The sequence below is a fragment of the Aplysia californica genome, unplaced genomic scaffold (assembly GCF_000002075.1).
Source record: "Aplysia californica isolate F4 #8 unplaced genomic scaffold, AplCal3.0 scaffold00029, whole genome shotgun sequence".
Lineage (NCBI taxonomy): Eukaryota > Metazoa > Mollusca > Gastropoda > Aplysiida > Aplysiidae > Aplysia > Aplysia californica.
In genome coordinates, this window is record NW_004797299.1 from 2,155,421 (window position 1) to 2,173,571 (window position 18,151).

Sequence of the window (18,151 nt, forward strand, 5' to 3'; positions counted from 1 at the left end):
ATTCAGATTACATCCTTATATTTTCTTCCAATTTTAGCATAATATGACCTCCTTCCTGATTTTCTTCTCGTTGATCTTTGTAACCTGTAATCTATATAACTGTAATACTTTCCATCCCAGTATAGACTCACACTAGTCACAGCCATTATTCAGTGTACATGACCCATATTCAGGAACTACTTAGGTACAAAACATGATGCTACGACTTGCTTGCACTGATGTCAGTGGCGCAATTGTTACGCTCTTTGCAGTAGCAGAGATATGATGTGGGTTCAATTCGGGCCTGAAGTAGTTATTTTATCAAGTACACGTACATCCTTTTGTCAAATGAGATATTGTATACCACTCAGGATTGGCTTTAATCGGCAGGGCTGGATAGCCCGCCTCCGAAATGATTTATTTTTTGCTTGCGTTGACTTGAGACATTTACAACCAGATCTATCCACTTACGGTAGTTACCGGTATTTCAACATCATGACTCTTAGAAAAGAGGAAGCTATGATTCATGCCCCTGTAAACAAAAAGTCTTCGTAAAATAGTCACTTGATTCTAAGGTCTTTGCCTACATTTTATAACCCTTCAAACTTTTCCCCCAAATCATGAATAGCAAAAGAACACTACATTTATTAACAAATCAAATAGTCTAACCAAAAGACTTCTTCAGAACCAGAACGAGATAAAAATGGACACAGGATAAAGAAAATGGAGCAGTCATAAAATCATCAATGTAGTAATTATAATTTTGTTTTCGACAATTGATTTCAGTGACTTACTGCATTGTGGTGTAGACCACACCCATGTCTTGTGCGTAGAAGTCGTTGCGCTGGTAGATAGCACTGAGATCCCGTGACATGTCATTCATTCTGTAGGCCATACGGTTCAGTTCTCGCTCCAACATGTCGATCAGGGGGCTGAGTTCTTCTTTTACAGAGCTCGACACAGCACCATATTTGGCAGCGAACTGAAGCCATGAACAAAAATAGCTTTTATTTATAGTGAATATAACATTCCTCCAGGTACAATGGGCACCGCTGAAATATTGGTGCCACAATCCAAAATAGCAAACACAATTATGCACACAAAGAGAAAGAGAGAGAGAGAGAGAGAGAGAGAGAGAGAGAGAGAGAGAGAGAGAGAGAGAGAGAGAGAGAGAGAAAGACAGACAGACAGACAGACAGACAGACAGACAGACAGACAGACAGACAGACAGACAGACAGACAGAGAGAGAGAGGGGGGGGTAAGGTGAAGAGAGCAAAAGCTAATTAAATGTCAGAAACAGCCCAAAATAGACACAACAGTTATAATATTCACCTCATCAGCAACAGCAGCGTTGAGCAAAGCCCAGTTTTCAGCGGCCCTGATGCCGGCACGCGTTGCCTTCCCCTCAAGTCCGGAAGTAAGCTCCGCCCACATGTCTGGGCGCCATGCCAAGCGGCTGTGCAGGAGGCGTGTCGTGTTGAGTCGGACAGCAAGAAGCGCCTCCTTGTGGCGAACGTCGGGGGTGGAGTGCGAAATGAAGGCGTTGAAAGCGGTGCTGTTGGGGTACACGGCTGTCAGGCTGTATGTCTCTGAAGAAAGAGAAAGTTGCGAGGTCAGACATGGATTAAAATAATTGCGCCCATTTCTATGAACTTGACCCAATCGAAATGGGTGCAGTACCACACGGCATTCTAAGAGCTATCTAGTAGTAATTTGGTTTGCTGACTTCATATAAACAAACATGATTTCAGGAGAGCAAACAATTTAGCAAAAACCGTGATAAAAAAGCTTTTCAAAAGTCGGACTTCTAGTCTATTACCACGATACTGAATTTAGAAAAGAAAAAAATCAACATAAGTCATGACTACCCCCCCCCCCTCCACCCACCCCCCTCCTCCCCCATAAGTCGGACTTAAAGTAAATCAGAATGACCATAAATTTAGACCCCCCCAAAAATCATCTTAAGCCGTTATAAAAACTCCCCAAAAATTGACAATTGTCAATCAATACAAGATAGGGCTCATGCCGTGACCTACCGGAGCCCATGATGGCGCTGATCTCGGCCATCTGCTTGTCAGAGTCCAGGGTGAGGTCGGAGCGGAAGGTCTCCTCACCGTTCATCCTGTTCAACAGTCTCAGCTTGGATGGGCTGGTGCTCACAACATCACCCACAATCTGGATATTGTTCATGGGGCTGAACATCTGTGGATGGAGTAAGGATTGACAATATTTGTAGGCGTTGTGGACCCCCCCCCTCCCCCAACGAACAATCAACATAATTTATTTCATCTAAGACGTGTTCTGCCTTGATCCTATCTGTCAGAGCCAACACGGGCTGAGAAGAAAATAACGTCCCTGTAGAAAGATGGAGATATTCTGTGGAAAAAAGTCTCCACAAAGGAACTGAACTAACGGCTTTTATGTACGACTTAGACGGAATACCGTGTATGACATTATGCTACAATATTTCAAAGGGGTTGTCTGTCTGAGGGAGGTTTGTGGGTATTCCGATCCAGTCTTCTCCTTTTGTTGGGTGGATTTTTCTTTTCATGTTCATTATCTATTATAACTATTAACGGCCAAAAATAAGGATTTAGCTCGCTGACTACCGATACTCTACATGTTACCGGTGGCAAGTAAATAGTAAAAAAAGAAAGAGTAAAATATCTTTATTTAATTAAGGAAACCCACCTCAGCTGTAAAAGTATTGATTATTCTCACAGAAGTGGCATACACAGGCGGCGCCCTTGGCGGGCAAAAAATGTATCAAATGAAAGCTATTACCTGCAGACTGATCTGTTTCTTGATTTTGTTAATCTCAGCAAGCATTGCCAGGTTCTTGGTCTGTTTGCTGGCGGTCAGGTAACTGGTATCCAGGCCAGCGGTCATGCGCTCGTCAGAACTGCCCAGGTGCGAGTTCATCTTGAGGTCGATGTTGGTGTACGGGTGGCTCAGGCCCAACTCCACGCTGTAGTTGAAGTTGCTGTAGTAGTCAGAGATGTCCTGTACCTTGGAAGTCAGGGTCAAGGTCTTGCGGGCGTCGCTGGAGTAGGAGATGTCGGTCTTGGAGTCCAGGATAATGCGACCGTTCTTCAGCATGAGTTCTCCGTCCACACGGATTTCCTGTAAATAACGAAAGAAGATCAACAAATGAAATTTTTTTTTAAAATACTTTCATTAATCCCCGTAAAATATTTTATGATTTTCTATAGATTACATGCAAGGAAACATACCAGAATACGTGCGTGCATTAATTCATCTACGTAAAATAATGTACAATGTCACATCAATACTGACAATATCTATTTACAGAGTATTATTATTTTGTATGTCATCACTAGTGGTTACTTTGAGCAAGAGTCATTGTGTGCTGTTCACTTAGAGGGTTTAAATACCAGGCTGATACAGTTGTATATTTCTTAACCAAGATATTATGTGGAATTAAAACGCGTGAAAACCTCGAAATAAAAATACCATTCAACTTTATATAAATGTCTCCATTGACTTAAAAACTGAAGAGAAATAAACAGCACTTCGTGAAAAAGAGAAAAGTCGTTGCTTTGCTTTCTTGTTTGTTTTTCTGTTTGCTTGTTTGTTTGTTTGGTTGGTGGGTTTGGTTTTCTTTGTTTATTTGTTGGTTGTTTTTATTGTGCTTGGGTAAGGAGCGCATCAACACAATAATGGCCATTAGGGCTGGGAAAAAGTGAGACGGACAGACATAAACAACTTAGGGAAAGTAAAAAGGTACCCTCTAACCTCCCGCAAGAATTATCTTCCATTCAAACTGCTTGAAAGAATATTATAAGCACGTATGCCAGGGTGTACTTCTGTTATTGAGCAAAGGTGGTTCGGTGTACAGAAATTGACAAGCGAGCATGACTTACCTTTCTGATGTATGGCATGCTTAGAGTGACGTCACCACGGAGAGATTTTCCTCTGGTCATAGTGGCCTTGAGGCCAACCTGTTTGCTGTCATCGCGTCCTGCGTCCCAGTTGAATGTGGCGTCAGCGGTTTTAGCTGCTGGGCTGTCACTGGAAGAAAATCAGCACACGAGTTAGCATGGGTGAGTATTTTTTTGTTTGTGGTACACCTTCTAAGTGAGTACTGTCTGTGTCGCAAGCATTCCACTTATGTGTGTTTGGGTACTCTTTACACCAGAGACAAAAATTCTAGTTTGTGTGAAGTTGTTCCTATCGGGAAACATGAAAAGCAAGAAAAATGTAAGCCTTAACCATAGTTTTAAACTGCATCAAGGTGATGTTGAAATGAATTGTTTTTATAGTTTTGGGAGGGTGAAAAAATTGAATATTCTCAAAATTCGGACTTCTGTGGATTGGTTGCAGCAGCGACGGTATTCTCTTAGTGTTACTTAAAAGAAGGAGAGTATATGACGTGGTATTTAGAAAGTCTTTATATAATATCTTTTTTCAAAACATGTATTTCTTGTCATTGTTGTTGTAGTTTAAAAAATTGTTCCATCCAATATCACGGGGAAAAAAGAATTATGTCACCCGAGTTATTACGGCGGTTTTTCTTCTCTGTTTATAGCCTAAAAATGTCTAATGGATTTTTACCTACACTTTGCTTTTGATTGATTTGATCTATTTTTTCACATTATAACATGCGTTTTAAATTTGGTATATTTCTACCTAATGAGGACAAATAAATTCTTTTTTCTTTTGTTTCTGAAAGGTACCTCAGAGATCCGGCCCATTCCAACGTTCTAGAGGGAAGTCCCAGCTTAAGGCTGGCCTCAGAGATGGCTTTGCTGCGACGGCTGCTGTCGGTCATGGTCAAGTCGTAGGACACTTGGTCCTCATCGCCAGAGTCCCAGTAGAACTTTCCGGTGCTGTGCAGTTGGGCGTCGGACAGCTTCTGAGTGTGAGACACGCCCATCTTGCGGGAAGCACGCTCTACGCTGATGTCCATGGACCTGTCGATGAGGTAGGAGTCCGACTTGTCGTTCATCACAGCCACCACATGGACGTTGCTGTTTAGCTCATCTCTGTGGGAAGACAAGGAAAGAGTTGATATTATCTAATGAAGGTAAAAATTTGACAGTATGTAGTATGTTTAAATATTTTACACCCAGATCGGCACAATCTAAGTCATTTTGGAGTCTGACGTTGTCGACATTGTCTGTTAAAACGGATCCTAGGTGCATGCCCCAGCTTTGATAAAAACAATGTGTCTCCCGAGGGTCAAAGAAATGTAGGAAAAGTACAAAACCGTTCATATTCGACAAAATGGGAGATAACAAAAGCCCTGGTGCAAATAATTCTTGCCAGAATTCTACATACGTTTTTTTACATTGTTTTTGTTTTTGAAAAATTAAGAAGATAAAAATGATGTTTTAGAGTTTAAAGTTATATCTAGATAAATATATCACCGTATTCCAGTGGAAGCAGAATTTTTGAAAAGTGTTCTTTACCTGTTCCAGTTTGCCATAACGTCAGCCTCCATCTTTCCGTCTTGGCTGAAGCCGCTAGCAGTGTACTGCATAGCCCATGGCTGGGTGAAGGTCACGGTAGCTTCGCGTTTGTCCTTGTTGCTGTACTCTCCACTCATGTCCAGGAGTTGGGCACCGTTCATGTTGACGGCCAATTTGCCTTCATAACCCTCCGACTTGGTCGTTTTCTCAGTCTGTACGGACAGGCTACGCAGGGTGGTGAATGGAGTGGACACGCTGATGTCAGCGGTCATCAGATCCTCATACCAGCCATCTTGATGGCGGAAAACAACATCAGTTTGGATCTGGAGACGAAAGACGGAGTATGTTGAATATGATTAGTTATAGGACAAACTTTTTTTCTTATATTGTCAAATATTTATTAAGGCTTTGAGAACGAATTTTGTACTCTTTTTTTACGCTATAGGTTGGTTGTTAGAGGAATTTTAACACAATATTTTGTTGGGATGGGATTGAATAAAGAAGGTGAGTGAGGTTTTAGCTGGAGTTGTCTCTCCATGAGAAAAGTTTTGTGTCGTTATAAAGGCAATGGAGATAGGTGACAGCAAATATAGCTATTCAAATCAATTTAAAAGATGAAGTGAGGAAACTTTCAATAAGACACTTCTTGGCTAATATTATACAGAAACTAACTGTGCCCCCTTCCGATGAAAGGAATGATCGGCGCATTATCATCAGCTGAAAGTCATTGGCCTACTATATTTACACTCTACTGGAAGGAGCAATAAATCTTGAGAAATGCAAAAAATTAAAAGGTCTAGATCTATACTCTCAAAACAAAATGCGCTTCTCGAAATTTCACTTCCGGCACTTCCACCGTGAAGGACAGCTGCACAGATTTGTTTCGTTTCTCAGTGGAATTATCACAAAGGCCAAAGAAATTTTTGTCATACATATTTGTCTAAATTCAGCGATTGAATAAATCAAAAATCGGGCTCGGTCATGCCTGGAGACCTATCTATCTTCTTGCAGGTACTTGCCAATTTTCAGCTTTGTAGCTGTCGTAGTTTGATGGGAAAAGTGACAAATGTGTTCCCAAGTTGTCAAATATATAATAGATTTACTAGATCAGACTAGCGGAAACCTATGGAATTGTGTGTACCTGGTGTCCGTCGGTCCAACCGGCGATAGTGTTCATCTTCTTCTCTCCGGAAGCGTCAGAGTTCTTCATTTCAAACTTGAGGTCGTCCATGCCAGCCAGGGAGCTCTTCATGGATGCACCCACGCTCATGTCGTAGGGGCTCTTGTAGTCGAGAGAGGCCTGGGCGTTGACGTTGTCGGTGAGAGGAGAGGCCAGGAATCCAGTGGTCTTGAAGTTTGTGAGCTGACCTTCATGAGTCAAGACGAGCTCCACGTCACGGAAGTCTGAGTGCGGGGTTGAGACCTTTGTGAAAACCCTCATGGGCTCCACGGAGTAGTCCAAGCCGGAGCTCATTGTGTACTGAGTACGTCCTTCAATCTTGAGAGAGCTGGAGGTTTCGTACTTGTTGTAAGAGCTGTCGTAGGCGGCTGATCCCTGGATGCTGCTGTAGCCGTAGATGGGAGTCTTGAGGGTAACACTGGCGTCAAATGATGGGTAGATGGTGGACTGCAGCTCAGCGCTCACCAATTTGCGTCCGTTCTCATAGGTCAAAGAGGCAGAGCCGTCTACGCTGGTGGAGTCGATTTTATGTTCGTAGTCGACCTTTGTGAATTCTAATCCAGCAATAGGCGTCTTCACTTCAAGAGAGCCGTCGAGCTTGTTGGCAGAGAACAGGTTCAGTTTTCCGTTGGCGTTGAAGGCTTTGTTGTAGCCATATGTGAGGCCGCTGGTAACTGCGTAGCTTGGGGCATTCAGGTCAGCGGTAGCCATGGCGCGAACATTTCTGATCTCGTAGAAAGGGGTGTTGATCGTGACAAGGAGGTCGTAGTTTGGAGAGTAGGTCAGTTTGACGTTGCCTGCAAGTGTCTGTCCATTGCCGTACTGCAGAGAGGATGAAGCACTCATGCTGGTGGACCTGTCTTCGTACTTAACCTCAGCTTTGGTGGTTTCCAGTCCAGAGAAAGGTGTGCTCAGTTCAGCAGAAGCGGTAACACGTCGCCACATGTACCTGTAAAAGTTTACTTTGCCGCTGATGTCCTTGCTGTCAGCGTAGGTCACCTTGCCTTCACAGTTGAACTTCTGGGCATTTCCTGTATGGCGGAAGTTCATGCCGAGGTTTCTGTAACCGTTCAAAGGCGTCTTCAGGTCAACGTAGCCCGACACGTCATCAGAAGAGTCGAAACCTCCATTCAAAGTGAGAGTGCGTCCCACGCCCAGGTTCACGTTGCTCTCCAGTCTGTATCTTGGTCCGGTTGTGTCCAACAGATACGACAAAGACATGTCTTCGTAGCTCCTGAACGGAGTCTGGATATTGACCTTTACCTCAGAGTTAGGGTAGTACACGACCTCTGTGGTACTCTTGATCACCTGGTTGGCTCCGTACGTAAGGATGCTTGTAGATGAGGCTTGTCTCCTGTTGTTCTTCTCTGTGTACTCGTATCTGGTCAGCTCGTATCCGCTGAAAGGCGTCTTGAGTTCGGCAATGACACGCCCACTGTTAAGTTTGAATCCCAATTTGCCAGATATGTCCTTGTTGTCCATGTATGTAATTCTGCCCTCTGAGTTGAAGTTTCTGAGTTCGCCAGAGTGCTGGAAGCTGAGTCCAATATCGCTGAAACCCCTCACAGGCGTGGCGACAGTAAGGGATCCTGACATATCCGATCTCACGTCCATAGCTCCATTTACAACAAAGATGTTGCCGTTTCCTGCATTGACCTTTCCGGAGACAGAAGCAGTTGGCCAGTTGTTGACGAGAGAAGCAGATGCCATCATGTCCTCGTACCTGTAGAAAGGTGTCTTCAGCGTGATGCCCACGTCAGGGTTGGGGGACATGGTAGCCTTCATCTCATATGTAATTTTCTGTGAGTTTCCGTACTCAAGAGTCTCGTAGCACTTAAAGCTGTCTGGCCCGCTCTCGTGTCTGTACTCGTGCTTGGTGAACTCGTAGCCTTGAATTGGAGTTCTGACTTCAAGAGTTGTTTCAATGCGTCTGAGCAGGTACATGTAGAAGTCCAGTTTGGCAGAGTAACGGTTTCCGTCCTTCAGGGTAATGTCACCGCTGCTGTGGAAGCGCTCACGGTTGCCAGAGTGTTTGAAAGACATTCCAACATTTTGGTATCCCCTCATGGGTGTCTTCACGCTGACTGATCCAGTGATTTCGTCCTTGATCTTGAAGGCTCCGGTTACCGAAGACTTGTCGCCGTTGAGGTCGCCAGTCACAGTCACGCTGAAGTCATCAATGTCGCCCTCTTTGTGAACCTTGACAGATCCACGGCTAGCGCCAAATTGGGTGGTCCTGTAAATGAGAGTACCCTGGCTGTCAAACACATCACCTCGGTTGGTCATGGCAGTTTCCACGGACATCATGTTGTTGGAACCTAGCATGCCTGTGGCTTTAGTGTTGCTGTTGAGGTAATCACCGTTGTGGTCAACTGTGAACTCCAAACTTGGTGTCATGGCGCTCTTGAAGTTTATGATTGTTTTAAGGGCTCGGAGCTGGAATGAGTTGGTAATCTTGGCATATACCATGTCGGCACCATTGTGAGTGGCCTTGCCTTCCATATTCAGGTCACTAAGGTCGCCGGTCTTGCTGAATCGGAAATTGCCGTCGCCGAATCCGCCAATAGCGCTGCTCATCTCGCCACGTGTAGCGATGCTCTTCCTGTAGGTGTCGTATTCGTGGTTGAAGGTCATCTTAGAGGTTCCCAGGAGTTCTCGTGGTGAGTTCAGTTCAGTGGACAGTCTGATTGCTCGGATACCATCGGCAACAAACTCAATCTGGCTGTTAACGTTCTTGTTGTCCATGTAGTCAACAGAAGCTTGGGTGTTGAAGTCATTGATCTCACCACGGTGGGTCAACTTCATTCCTACATTGCGGTAGTATCTAAACGGTGTCTTCAGCTGTACTATTCCGTCAAATCCGCCAAGAGTCTTCAGAGAACCGTCCATGCTGATAGCTTGTCCGTTCAAGGAGGCGCTGGTGCTCACGGTCATGTCGCTCACGGAGCCTCTCTTTGTCACAGTAACAACAGCCTCGTCGTTGGCATACTTTCCGTTGAGCTGAACGCTGAAGTTCTCAAAGTCTCCTGACTTGGTGTAACTGACACTGCCCTGTCCAAATCGGCCCATTGTGGTGGTCAGTTTTGCTCCTCCCGTCAAAGCCATTGTGTACTCGTCGTAGTCGTGTTCTACACTCAATTTAGCTGACTGCATTTCCCTGAAGGGAGTGGCCATCTCGGTGTTGAAGCGGATTCTGCGTAGACCATCAGAAGACATCTCCATTTTTCCATTGATGTTTTGGTTATCCATGTAGTTCAAGTTGGATTCGGTTCTGAAGTTGTATACGTCTCCAGTGTGGGAAAGAGTAGCGCCAATGTTTCTGAACTTGTCGAAAGGAGTTGCAATGCGAACAGTGCCTTCAATTCCGCCAAGGAGTTTCCAGGAGCCATTCAAACTGACATCTCTTCTGTTGTAGCTGGCAGTTCCACTGAAGGACATGTCTTCCAGCTCACCGGTTCTGCTGAAGGTCACTCGGGCAACGTTTCTTGGTCCAGCAAGTTTGTATTTGATCATGCCATTGCCGCTGACGTCTGGCTGTCTATTGTCAAAGGCAAAGATGGTGTCAATGTCGTAGCGACGGCCATAGTTAAGGGACATCTTGTTAGTGAAACTGTTGATGTCACCGTTGTGATCAACATTGAGCTTGAAGTTGTCACTGTATGGGGTATTGACACTGACGGTTGACTTCAGTGTGGAGGCGCTCATCCTGTGGTTGAAGTTGGCTTGGGACCTGTCTCCATTCAGACTGAATGTGGCACCACCTCTCATGTTGTTGGAGTTGCCTTTCTTATTCATCGAAAGTTCAATGCTCTCAAGTCCAGGGATAGGGCTGTTGAAGGTGAATGTGCCGGTGGTGGCGTATCCGCTGTTGAAACTTGCGTCTGCTGAAACACTCTTGCCGGCAACGTTTACCTCTCCGTGGCTGCTGAAAGCATCCATGTCGCCTTGGTGCCTGAGCAGCACCTTGTTTGATTCATAGCCGTAGAAGGGAGTTTTCAACATCAGAGTACCCTCGATAACAGTGGACCAGTCCATGTTCACATCGCCTTCAATCTTCTTGTCAGGCTGGTAACGCACTTCTCCGTGGGACATCACACTAGATGGAGACTGATTGTGCTGGAAGGCTAGTCCCAGGTTGTCATACTCAGGGAAAGGAGTGTTGAGGGTGACCTCAAGTGCGTAGGGCATCTCAAGGGTGTAAGTGCTGTCGAGGCGATAGGTCTGGCGGGGATAATACTCAGCGGAGACCGATGATTGTCTGGAGCGTCCTTTCATTTGACTGGAGGTTGACAGCTCAATGTACGGGTACTCTGGGAAGGGAGTGCTCACACGCAGATTTCCCTTCAAATCGTCATTAGCATATTCCCAGTTCACGGATCCCTGGAGTTTACCAATAACTGGAACCATTTCAAAATCAGCGGATCCGTCAAAACGTGTCATCATCCCTGTGAATGTGAGACCAGTATCCAAAGTCTGCATTTCGCGGAATGGAGTTCTCATCTTCAGTCTCAACATCTTCTTCATGTCATTGCAGGCCATTCTGCTTTCCATGTCAATGTTTTTACGGACTCCATAGTCGAGATTCATGTGTGATACAATCTCTCCTTTTTCGTTCTTGTTGGATGCTTTGAAGACAATGTTGCGGTACTCTCTGAAAGGTGTAATAACTTTAACATCAACATTTGCGTTATCCCAGGAGGCAATGTTCAATGAACCTTCCATCACAGCCTTAGATCTCGGGGCCCAGCTCAGCTCAGCCGCTGCAGTCATTGGGTAGGAGCTGAATTTGCTGTTCATCTTGCCATCGAAGTCTTCAGTGAATGGGGATACTATTCCAAACTTAAAATCAAACTCAGAGGGGCGGAAATTGCCTTTTATGGAGGAAGAAGCCTCTATCTTTCCATTGTGCTTGTAGGCAGCATTGTTCATGATAACACCGTTTCCGTGTTTGTGGCTGAGGGTCAAGTCAATGTTCCTGAGAGATTTCCAAGGGCTCTGCATCTTGAGGTCAGCATTCATAACTCCAGCATTCAGAAGGTCGTGAGATGCATCCACATTTACAAGCAGTCGGTTCTTTCCCCACTCAGAGGTCATGGTTGACTTAATGTCTTTCTCACTGCTCCTGTGTTTCCAGCTTGACTTGACTTTGGTGGTGGGCATAGTAAGCAAAAGGTCTCCGGTGTTTCTGATTTGCCAGCCATTCCTGTTGTGATCCATATTCACGTCATAGCCGTACGACTTTCCGTTGTGGATAAGGGCAGCGTTGGAAGCAAGTCGTCCAGCGCTATCAGCGTGAGCCAAGTGGAACGTCACGTCCTCTGCATTCTTCAGAGTGGATTTCAATGAAACGGTTCCTTTGATGTTGCGGTTATACCAATCTCCAATATTTTGACCTTCGATGCTCAGTTTACCATTTTCCTTGTCCCACCTTCCTTTCATGGTAGTCTTCAGAGTCGGGTACAGAGAATGATCAATATCGCAAGAGATAACTCGGAATCCTTTGAATGGCGTTTTGGTTTCTGTGGTCATCTGCAGGTTGCTGAAGGAGACGGGTCTCTTCACAGTGAGGCTAGATACCATCTGGTTTCCCTTTCCACCCCATGAGAACTTGCCGCTGAGATCGTGTTGACTGTCATCATTGCCATATTTGAAAGCTGTCATAATGTCTTCGTAGTTCTTGAAGGGAGAGTTGAGAGCGAGGCTTCCTCCCAAACTCATTGATTTCTTAGTAGACTTCATGTATCCAGAGCCATCAACGACAACTTTCTGGCTTGGGTCTCTGTCAGCGTCCCAAGCAGTTTCAATTCTGCCATTAAACTTGCTCTTTTGCTTTCCTCCATCAATGAGGAGAGTCATACGCCTTGTGGGGTAGACAAGCTCAACTTCAACCTTCGCAGTAGGGGTCTTGGTAATCTTGGTGTTTGTCTTGAGCCCGTAGATCTCTTTGCCTCGCTGGACTTCTCCCGAGATCTCAAAGTTTCTTGGGTCAAGGTTGGTGGACCCAGAAACAGTGACTGGTTTCATTCCGCTCAACAAGAACTTTGTGGAGAACTGGTGTGCTTTTCCATTGGGGGTCTTGTAAAGCGTTGTGATTGTGTGCTTCATTCCAGATTTACTTCTCAGATTCAGGGTATGGGCGTACTGTTTGGCAGACTTCTGGTCAACTCCAGTGGTCAAGGTGTATGCTGAGCCCGGCCAGGCAACAACTGCTTTGCCGTTAATCTTTGACAGTTTTGAGCTCTTGTCTCTGACGACCAGCTCAGCGCTCAGGTCTTTCCCTTTTCCTCCATAATTTAGCACGACGTTGGAGTCGATCATCTTGGGTGTGTGCTGATGTTTGTGCACCAAACTCACGTCCATTCCCTGTGTGGAAGATTGAGAGCACATGGGGGCATTAAACATGGGCGGAATTCATTCCACTTTACAATTTTACTTTATCTGTTTTAAACCAAGCACAAAAATCGAAATTTCATGAACAGGTTCAGTACCCCATTTTTCACCACCTGCTGATTTGAGTATTTACACCATTGCTTGGGAAAAGAAGAATTGTGAGGCAGCGTGGTGGAATCAGGCTCTCGTCAAAATAATCAAAGTGGAGAAACTTGCATTTTTCCACAGGTTTGTGAATTTTTTTCAAATTTTTGTTATTTGACTCAACACCTTTCATGCCCTTTAAAGAACTCATTTCTGTATGGATTTTTTCTGAAAACGTTGACTAAAAGCACAAAAAAGTAAAATTTCAGCTACCACGGACTCTTAAGCTAAGGAAATAACTAATCTTTGGCGGCCATTTTCTCACTAATCTTAGCTCTGAAAACAGGTGACCCCATCCCCTTCATTCTCAAATATCTTGACTTGCATTTAAGATAAATGGATATGTTTTCACCCAAATAAAGACAAGTGAACAAGCTTTAAGATGATACCAATAACTCTACATGCCCAAAAATTGACGAGAGCCTGATTCCACCACGCTGCCTCACAATTTATCATTTTGAAAAGAAAAAGTACCGCTATCTGCGGCGACTCGTGGCGTTTGTGATAATGACAAGTTCATTGATATCATTTCCTTTACTTATCTTTTTTTCTCTTTGAACGTTAAAGGTCATCATCAGTCCATGATGGATGGAATGTTATGATATCACAAAGTTAGACAAACAGCAAAATGTATGACAATCTGGTCCAAAAAGTTCCTATTTTGTTTTGATATCGATAATGATATTCTGGGACGTACCTTGGCTGGGGCCAGAGCGTTCATTTTAAAGGTGAGGATTGCGTTCTTCCAGGTGGCCAGTTTCCTGTTCAGGGAGGTTGACCAGAAAAGCCTCTTAGTCTTGTCCTTGGGGTTGGGTCCATATTTGAGTTCTACTTCAGCCTCACTGTGCTTCTTCTTATGATCCAAATCGACGTTCAGACCCAGGTTGTACTCTGGGTTCTTTGCAATGTCCAGGTTGCTAAAACAAAAGGAAATAAGTAAAACAAAACTTGAGCAAGTACATAACAGAGAAATAGCTTACCAAAAGCTTGCGATTTTTAAAAAATCTGTTTTAAAATATTCAATTAAAACATTAACAGTTTGTTTCTTTTGATCAATATATTATGTAGTTCAACGAGAATACCTTTCTAAAAAGAAATAATTGGATTAAGGGCTGACTACAGAGTTTGTTTTCCTCTTGAATACCGGTCTGTTGCGCAAATGAGGGTCAAAGTGTCAGACTTTTAATTACTAGCTATGTGTACATCGTAGAGAGATAAATTTAAACAAAGCTTATGAAAACAAGTCATTGATTGTCATCTATCAGGTCGAGATATCCCTTAAAACGTCTCTGCTTCAGAGTTGAGACAAGGAAAAGACGAAGTAAAATAACAAGAAACACAAGAGGTCTATTTTCACTTCCACGTCTAAACTGACCTCTTGATGGTGTACTTCTTGTAGGCCTTGGTGCTCCTGTCATTGAACTTTCCACCGAACGTGATCTTGTTCTTTGCCACTCTGGGGATGGTGTATCCCAGGACAGTCTTTGTGGACATGAGACCGGAGTTCTTGATGAAGGTGAAACTGTCCAGTTTGCCAGAGGCCACAGATGACTTCAGGATAGCATCGACGTCGTAGCGGACACCTCGTTTTTTGGCGTTCTTCACCAGGGCAACTAGTAGGAAGCAGGGAATGAACCAGGTTAGTTAAAGGGAGCTGAGATTGTTGAAAAAAAGGGAAAAGCAGGAATCGGAAGCAAATGTAGGCAGAAAGAAAGATATAAAGACACCTTTAATCCACCCCATCTCCATAAACAAAAACACACAAAAGAAGTAGGGTCACATAATGATAGAACAAGCTGGAAAAGGGAAGATAAAAACAAGGGGGGGGGGTGGGGGGGGGGACTGATTATAGTATCCGATCAAATTTCTTTTTTAGAATAGTTGAAAACACATAGAGCGAGCTGCAGATTGTGGATGTGCGCTATATAAAACGCAAGTATTGTTGCTATTGTTGTTGTTGTTTTAGTTTATGATTATTATTATTATTATTATTATTATTATTATTATTATTATTATTATTATTATTATTATTGTTGTTGTTGTTGTTGTTGTTGTTGTTGTTGTTGTTGTTGTTGTTGTTGTTGTTGTTGTTGTTGTTGTTTCTATTGTTGTTACTATTGTTGTTGTTACTATTGTTGGTGTGATCAGTATTTGCGGCCTTTCTGAAGCTCTGAAATGGGGAAGGGGGATCATTTTATGTTTATTTAATATATATTGGAAGCAAAAATATCACTGAAAAGAACAGGCTTAAGGGCTGGTGGGGCACCTGAGGTCTATTTTGGCTATTACAAGGCCTAGAGTGCCCAAATTTGCTGTGGGACATCGTGTGATATTAGGGATGTGAAATTAATAGTTCAAAAAGTGTAATGTGAATCGGTTGCAATGGAAACGGCGGTCATATTGGATTTTGCATACTTATTCAACAGAAAAATAATAAATAATCCTCACGTTTGATGTTGGCGGGTTTCTTGAGGAGGCGGTAGACGTCCAGGGTGCCGTCCATCTTCAAAGACTTGTCCTCCCTGTAGTCAGCTGATCCTTGCATGGACAACATCTGTTTGGTGGGCGTGTTCACCTTGAGCATGCTCTTCAGGGTAGCGATCATCGACTTCTTGCCCATGACAGAGAATTGGTTGCTGGCTTCAAGGGTGTATTTGTTCTTTCCATCTGGGCTGAAGCTGGCGCGAATACTCTTTTCCTTCTTAGTGTTTGTCAGGGTAGCTGTGAAGGACAGATATAGAAATAGAAGGGTATGGGATGGGGAGGGGGGGTCGTTTGACGTTTGTCATTAGCTAGTGTCTAGGTTTAAAGCCCTTTTCAACATTGTAAGATTATTATTCCAATAACGTAAAGGATAGAGAGCTTGCTGTCATCATTTTCCAATGCAATATACAAATGCTATCTATTTTTAAAAAATGTATTAAGAGGCAGTACCTTTCATCTTTATTGGACCGAATCAAACGTAGGAGAGAAGCAAAACAAAAAATCAAAAACAAAAACAAGTCATAAAAACCTCGTCGAGGATTCGTTCTGGGTCATCTTCTCTGTAGTCCAGCATGATACCAAATATACTACAGCTCCGCCTATTTTGTAGTTTTATTTTATCATTTTTTTAAAAAGTATTCTAATTTATTTATTTTTAGAATTATTTCTGTGTTCCAATATACCACAGATTTTTTCTGGTCGTTGTAGAATAAAGTAGCTGAAAAGGCTCCATTTTTTCCTTTGGTCAGTTTGACTTTAAATCATTATATTGCACTTTGTAGTCCTTTCAATATTGTATTAAACATTGTAGTAATGTTAACAATTACGTGCATTACGATTTTGCTTTGCACGTTGACTTGAATTTGTCTTTTAAAATCAGATTTAAAACACGAAAGCAAAATCCAACACATTACCGAGCGCAATGCCAGAGCAATATATTTTACAATATGTATCATGTAGGCAATGCACACTTACAAAGCGGGACAATCTAAAATAAACGTAGAACTATAAACTGATTTTGGAACATTATCTTCCTGCAGTGCAAGTCACACAAAGCAAGCCAAAAGGCCCTAGAAGTGGCCAGTTTCATTAGCAAAGCAAGTGACCATGTGCGGGCCAAGAGAGCAACTAAAAAGAAAGGCCCAGTACATTAATATTATTATTATCATCATTATTATTATTATTATTACTATTATTATTATTATTATTATTATTATTATTACTATTATTATTATTTTTATCATCATCATCATCATCATTATAGATACTAGTCTTTTATGTGATGTAATCAAACAAGAAAAGGTTACTCACTCTTCACGTTGTACGGCATCTTGCTGAGTCCGGACAGAGACAGGTCGATGTCGGCCGACTTGAATGGGGTCATGAAGGTCAAATAACCAGTCACCTGAACGTTGTCAGCTCCGACACGTCTCACCTCGATCATTGGGCTCAGCTGGAGTTTGTTCTTGGTCTTATCGACCTTGACCTCGCTGGTGAAGGCGTACGTGTCTTCGTCATCGATGACGACACTTCCGGTAAAGCTCTTCAGGTTGTCCTTGTTGATGGTCACAGCTGTCGAGAATAAAGATGTCATCGTTGATCAGACATAACAACATGGAATTCGATAACAGTTCGATGGGGTATGCATACGAAACAAATAGTTAGTTATGATAGGAATAAAGAGAATAAAAAGAAAAGCCAAGTGCCCGTGTGCACAAGGTAATGCTAATAGCTCATCAGTAAATGTCTGACAATGATTTGTGCATCTGCAGAGGAGAATATTTCTCAATCGAATTAGAAAAATTAGAAGTTTGATGACGTGTGGCTTTTGCGATGACAACGGAGCCAATTTTGGTAGAAAACAGTTTACCACATTTTCAGCATTTAAAAGCTCCAGTTTCACTTGTAGAATAGTGCAACGTGTAGGCTTTCAGACGCAAAGGCCACTCATTAATATTGAATATTTGATCATCTTACCCCTGAGAGCGCCCTTCTTCCAAGGGGTCCTCATAACGGCGTCCAATGTCTGCTTGGGGTAGTTGAGGTTGACCTCCATCAAAATAGCACGGTCGGTCTTGGAGCCAGGTGTGTTCAGTGAAATCTGGGCAATGCTGGCTTTCTTGTTCTGAAAATGTCATTTTGATGAATAGTCAATTTGCATTCGTTTTTTGAGATTTTTGGGGTTTTTTAACTGTAGATTTAGATGTTTAGCGCCCTTCCACTCCACCCCCACCCCCTATTTCAATCGGCACAAATTAGGTAATCTAGAATGCAGGCTGCTTTGACCCTGCCCTTTCAAGACAAATCCAATCGAAGAGGGATGCAAAGTCTTGACACACAGACGAACATATTATGCAATAAATAAAATTCCCCACCACAGGCAAAGGGAATTGAACTCACGTCTTCTCAATGCGACGGAAAATTATTTAATTCTACACCACAGTCACTGGTGTATCTCTGGATAAAGCATTTTATTTGTGTTTTTGTGGGTGAGAGAGGAACAGAGAGAGGGAGAGAGAGAGAGAGAGAGAGAAAGAGAGA

General features: G+C 43.2%; 1 protein-coding gene across 1 annotated transcript in view; it reads right to left on the reverse strand.

Moving 5' to 3' along the window:
• Positions 1 to 18,151, reverse strand: part of LOC101854471 — a 30,431-nt gene that overhangs the window by 3,745 nt on the left and 8,535 nt on the right. The window contains exons 11-23 of the mRNA XM_013091023.1: positions 17,588 to 17,735; positions 16,922 to 17,182; positions 15,575 to 15,847; positions 14,502 to 14,739; positions 13,824 to 14,043; positions 6,554 to 12,955; positions 5,413 to 5,735; positions 4,678 to 4,986; positions 3,865 to 4,012; positions 2,765 to 3,103; positions 2,017 to 2,182; positions 1,313 to 1,569; positions 774 to 961 (exon numbers count right to left, since the gene is read on the reverse strand). Of these exons, the coding sequence (XP_012946477.1) occupies positions 774 to 961; positions 1,313 to 1,569; positions 2,017 to 2,182; positions 2,765 to 3,103; positions 3,865 to 4,012; positions 4,678 to 4,986; positions 5,413 to 5,735; positions 6,554 to 12,955; positions 13,824 to 14,043; positions 14,502 to 14,739; positions 15,575 to 15,847; positions 16,922 to 17,182; positions 17,588 to 17,735 (9,272 nt within the window). The remainder of the gene's footprint in view (positions 1 to 773; positions 962 to 1,312; positions 1,570 to 2,016; positions 2,183 to 2,764; positions 3,104 to 3,864; positions 4,013 to 4,677; positions 4,987 to 5,412; positions 5,736 to 6,553; positions 12,956 to 13,823; positions 14,044 to 14,501; positions 14,740 to 15,574; positions 15,848 to 16,921; positions 17,183 to 17,587; positions 17,736 to 18,151) is intronic.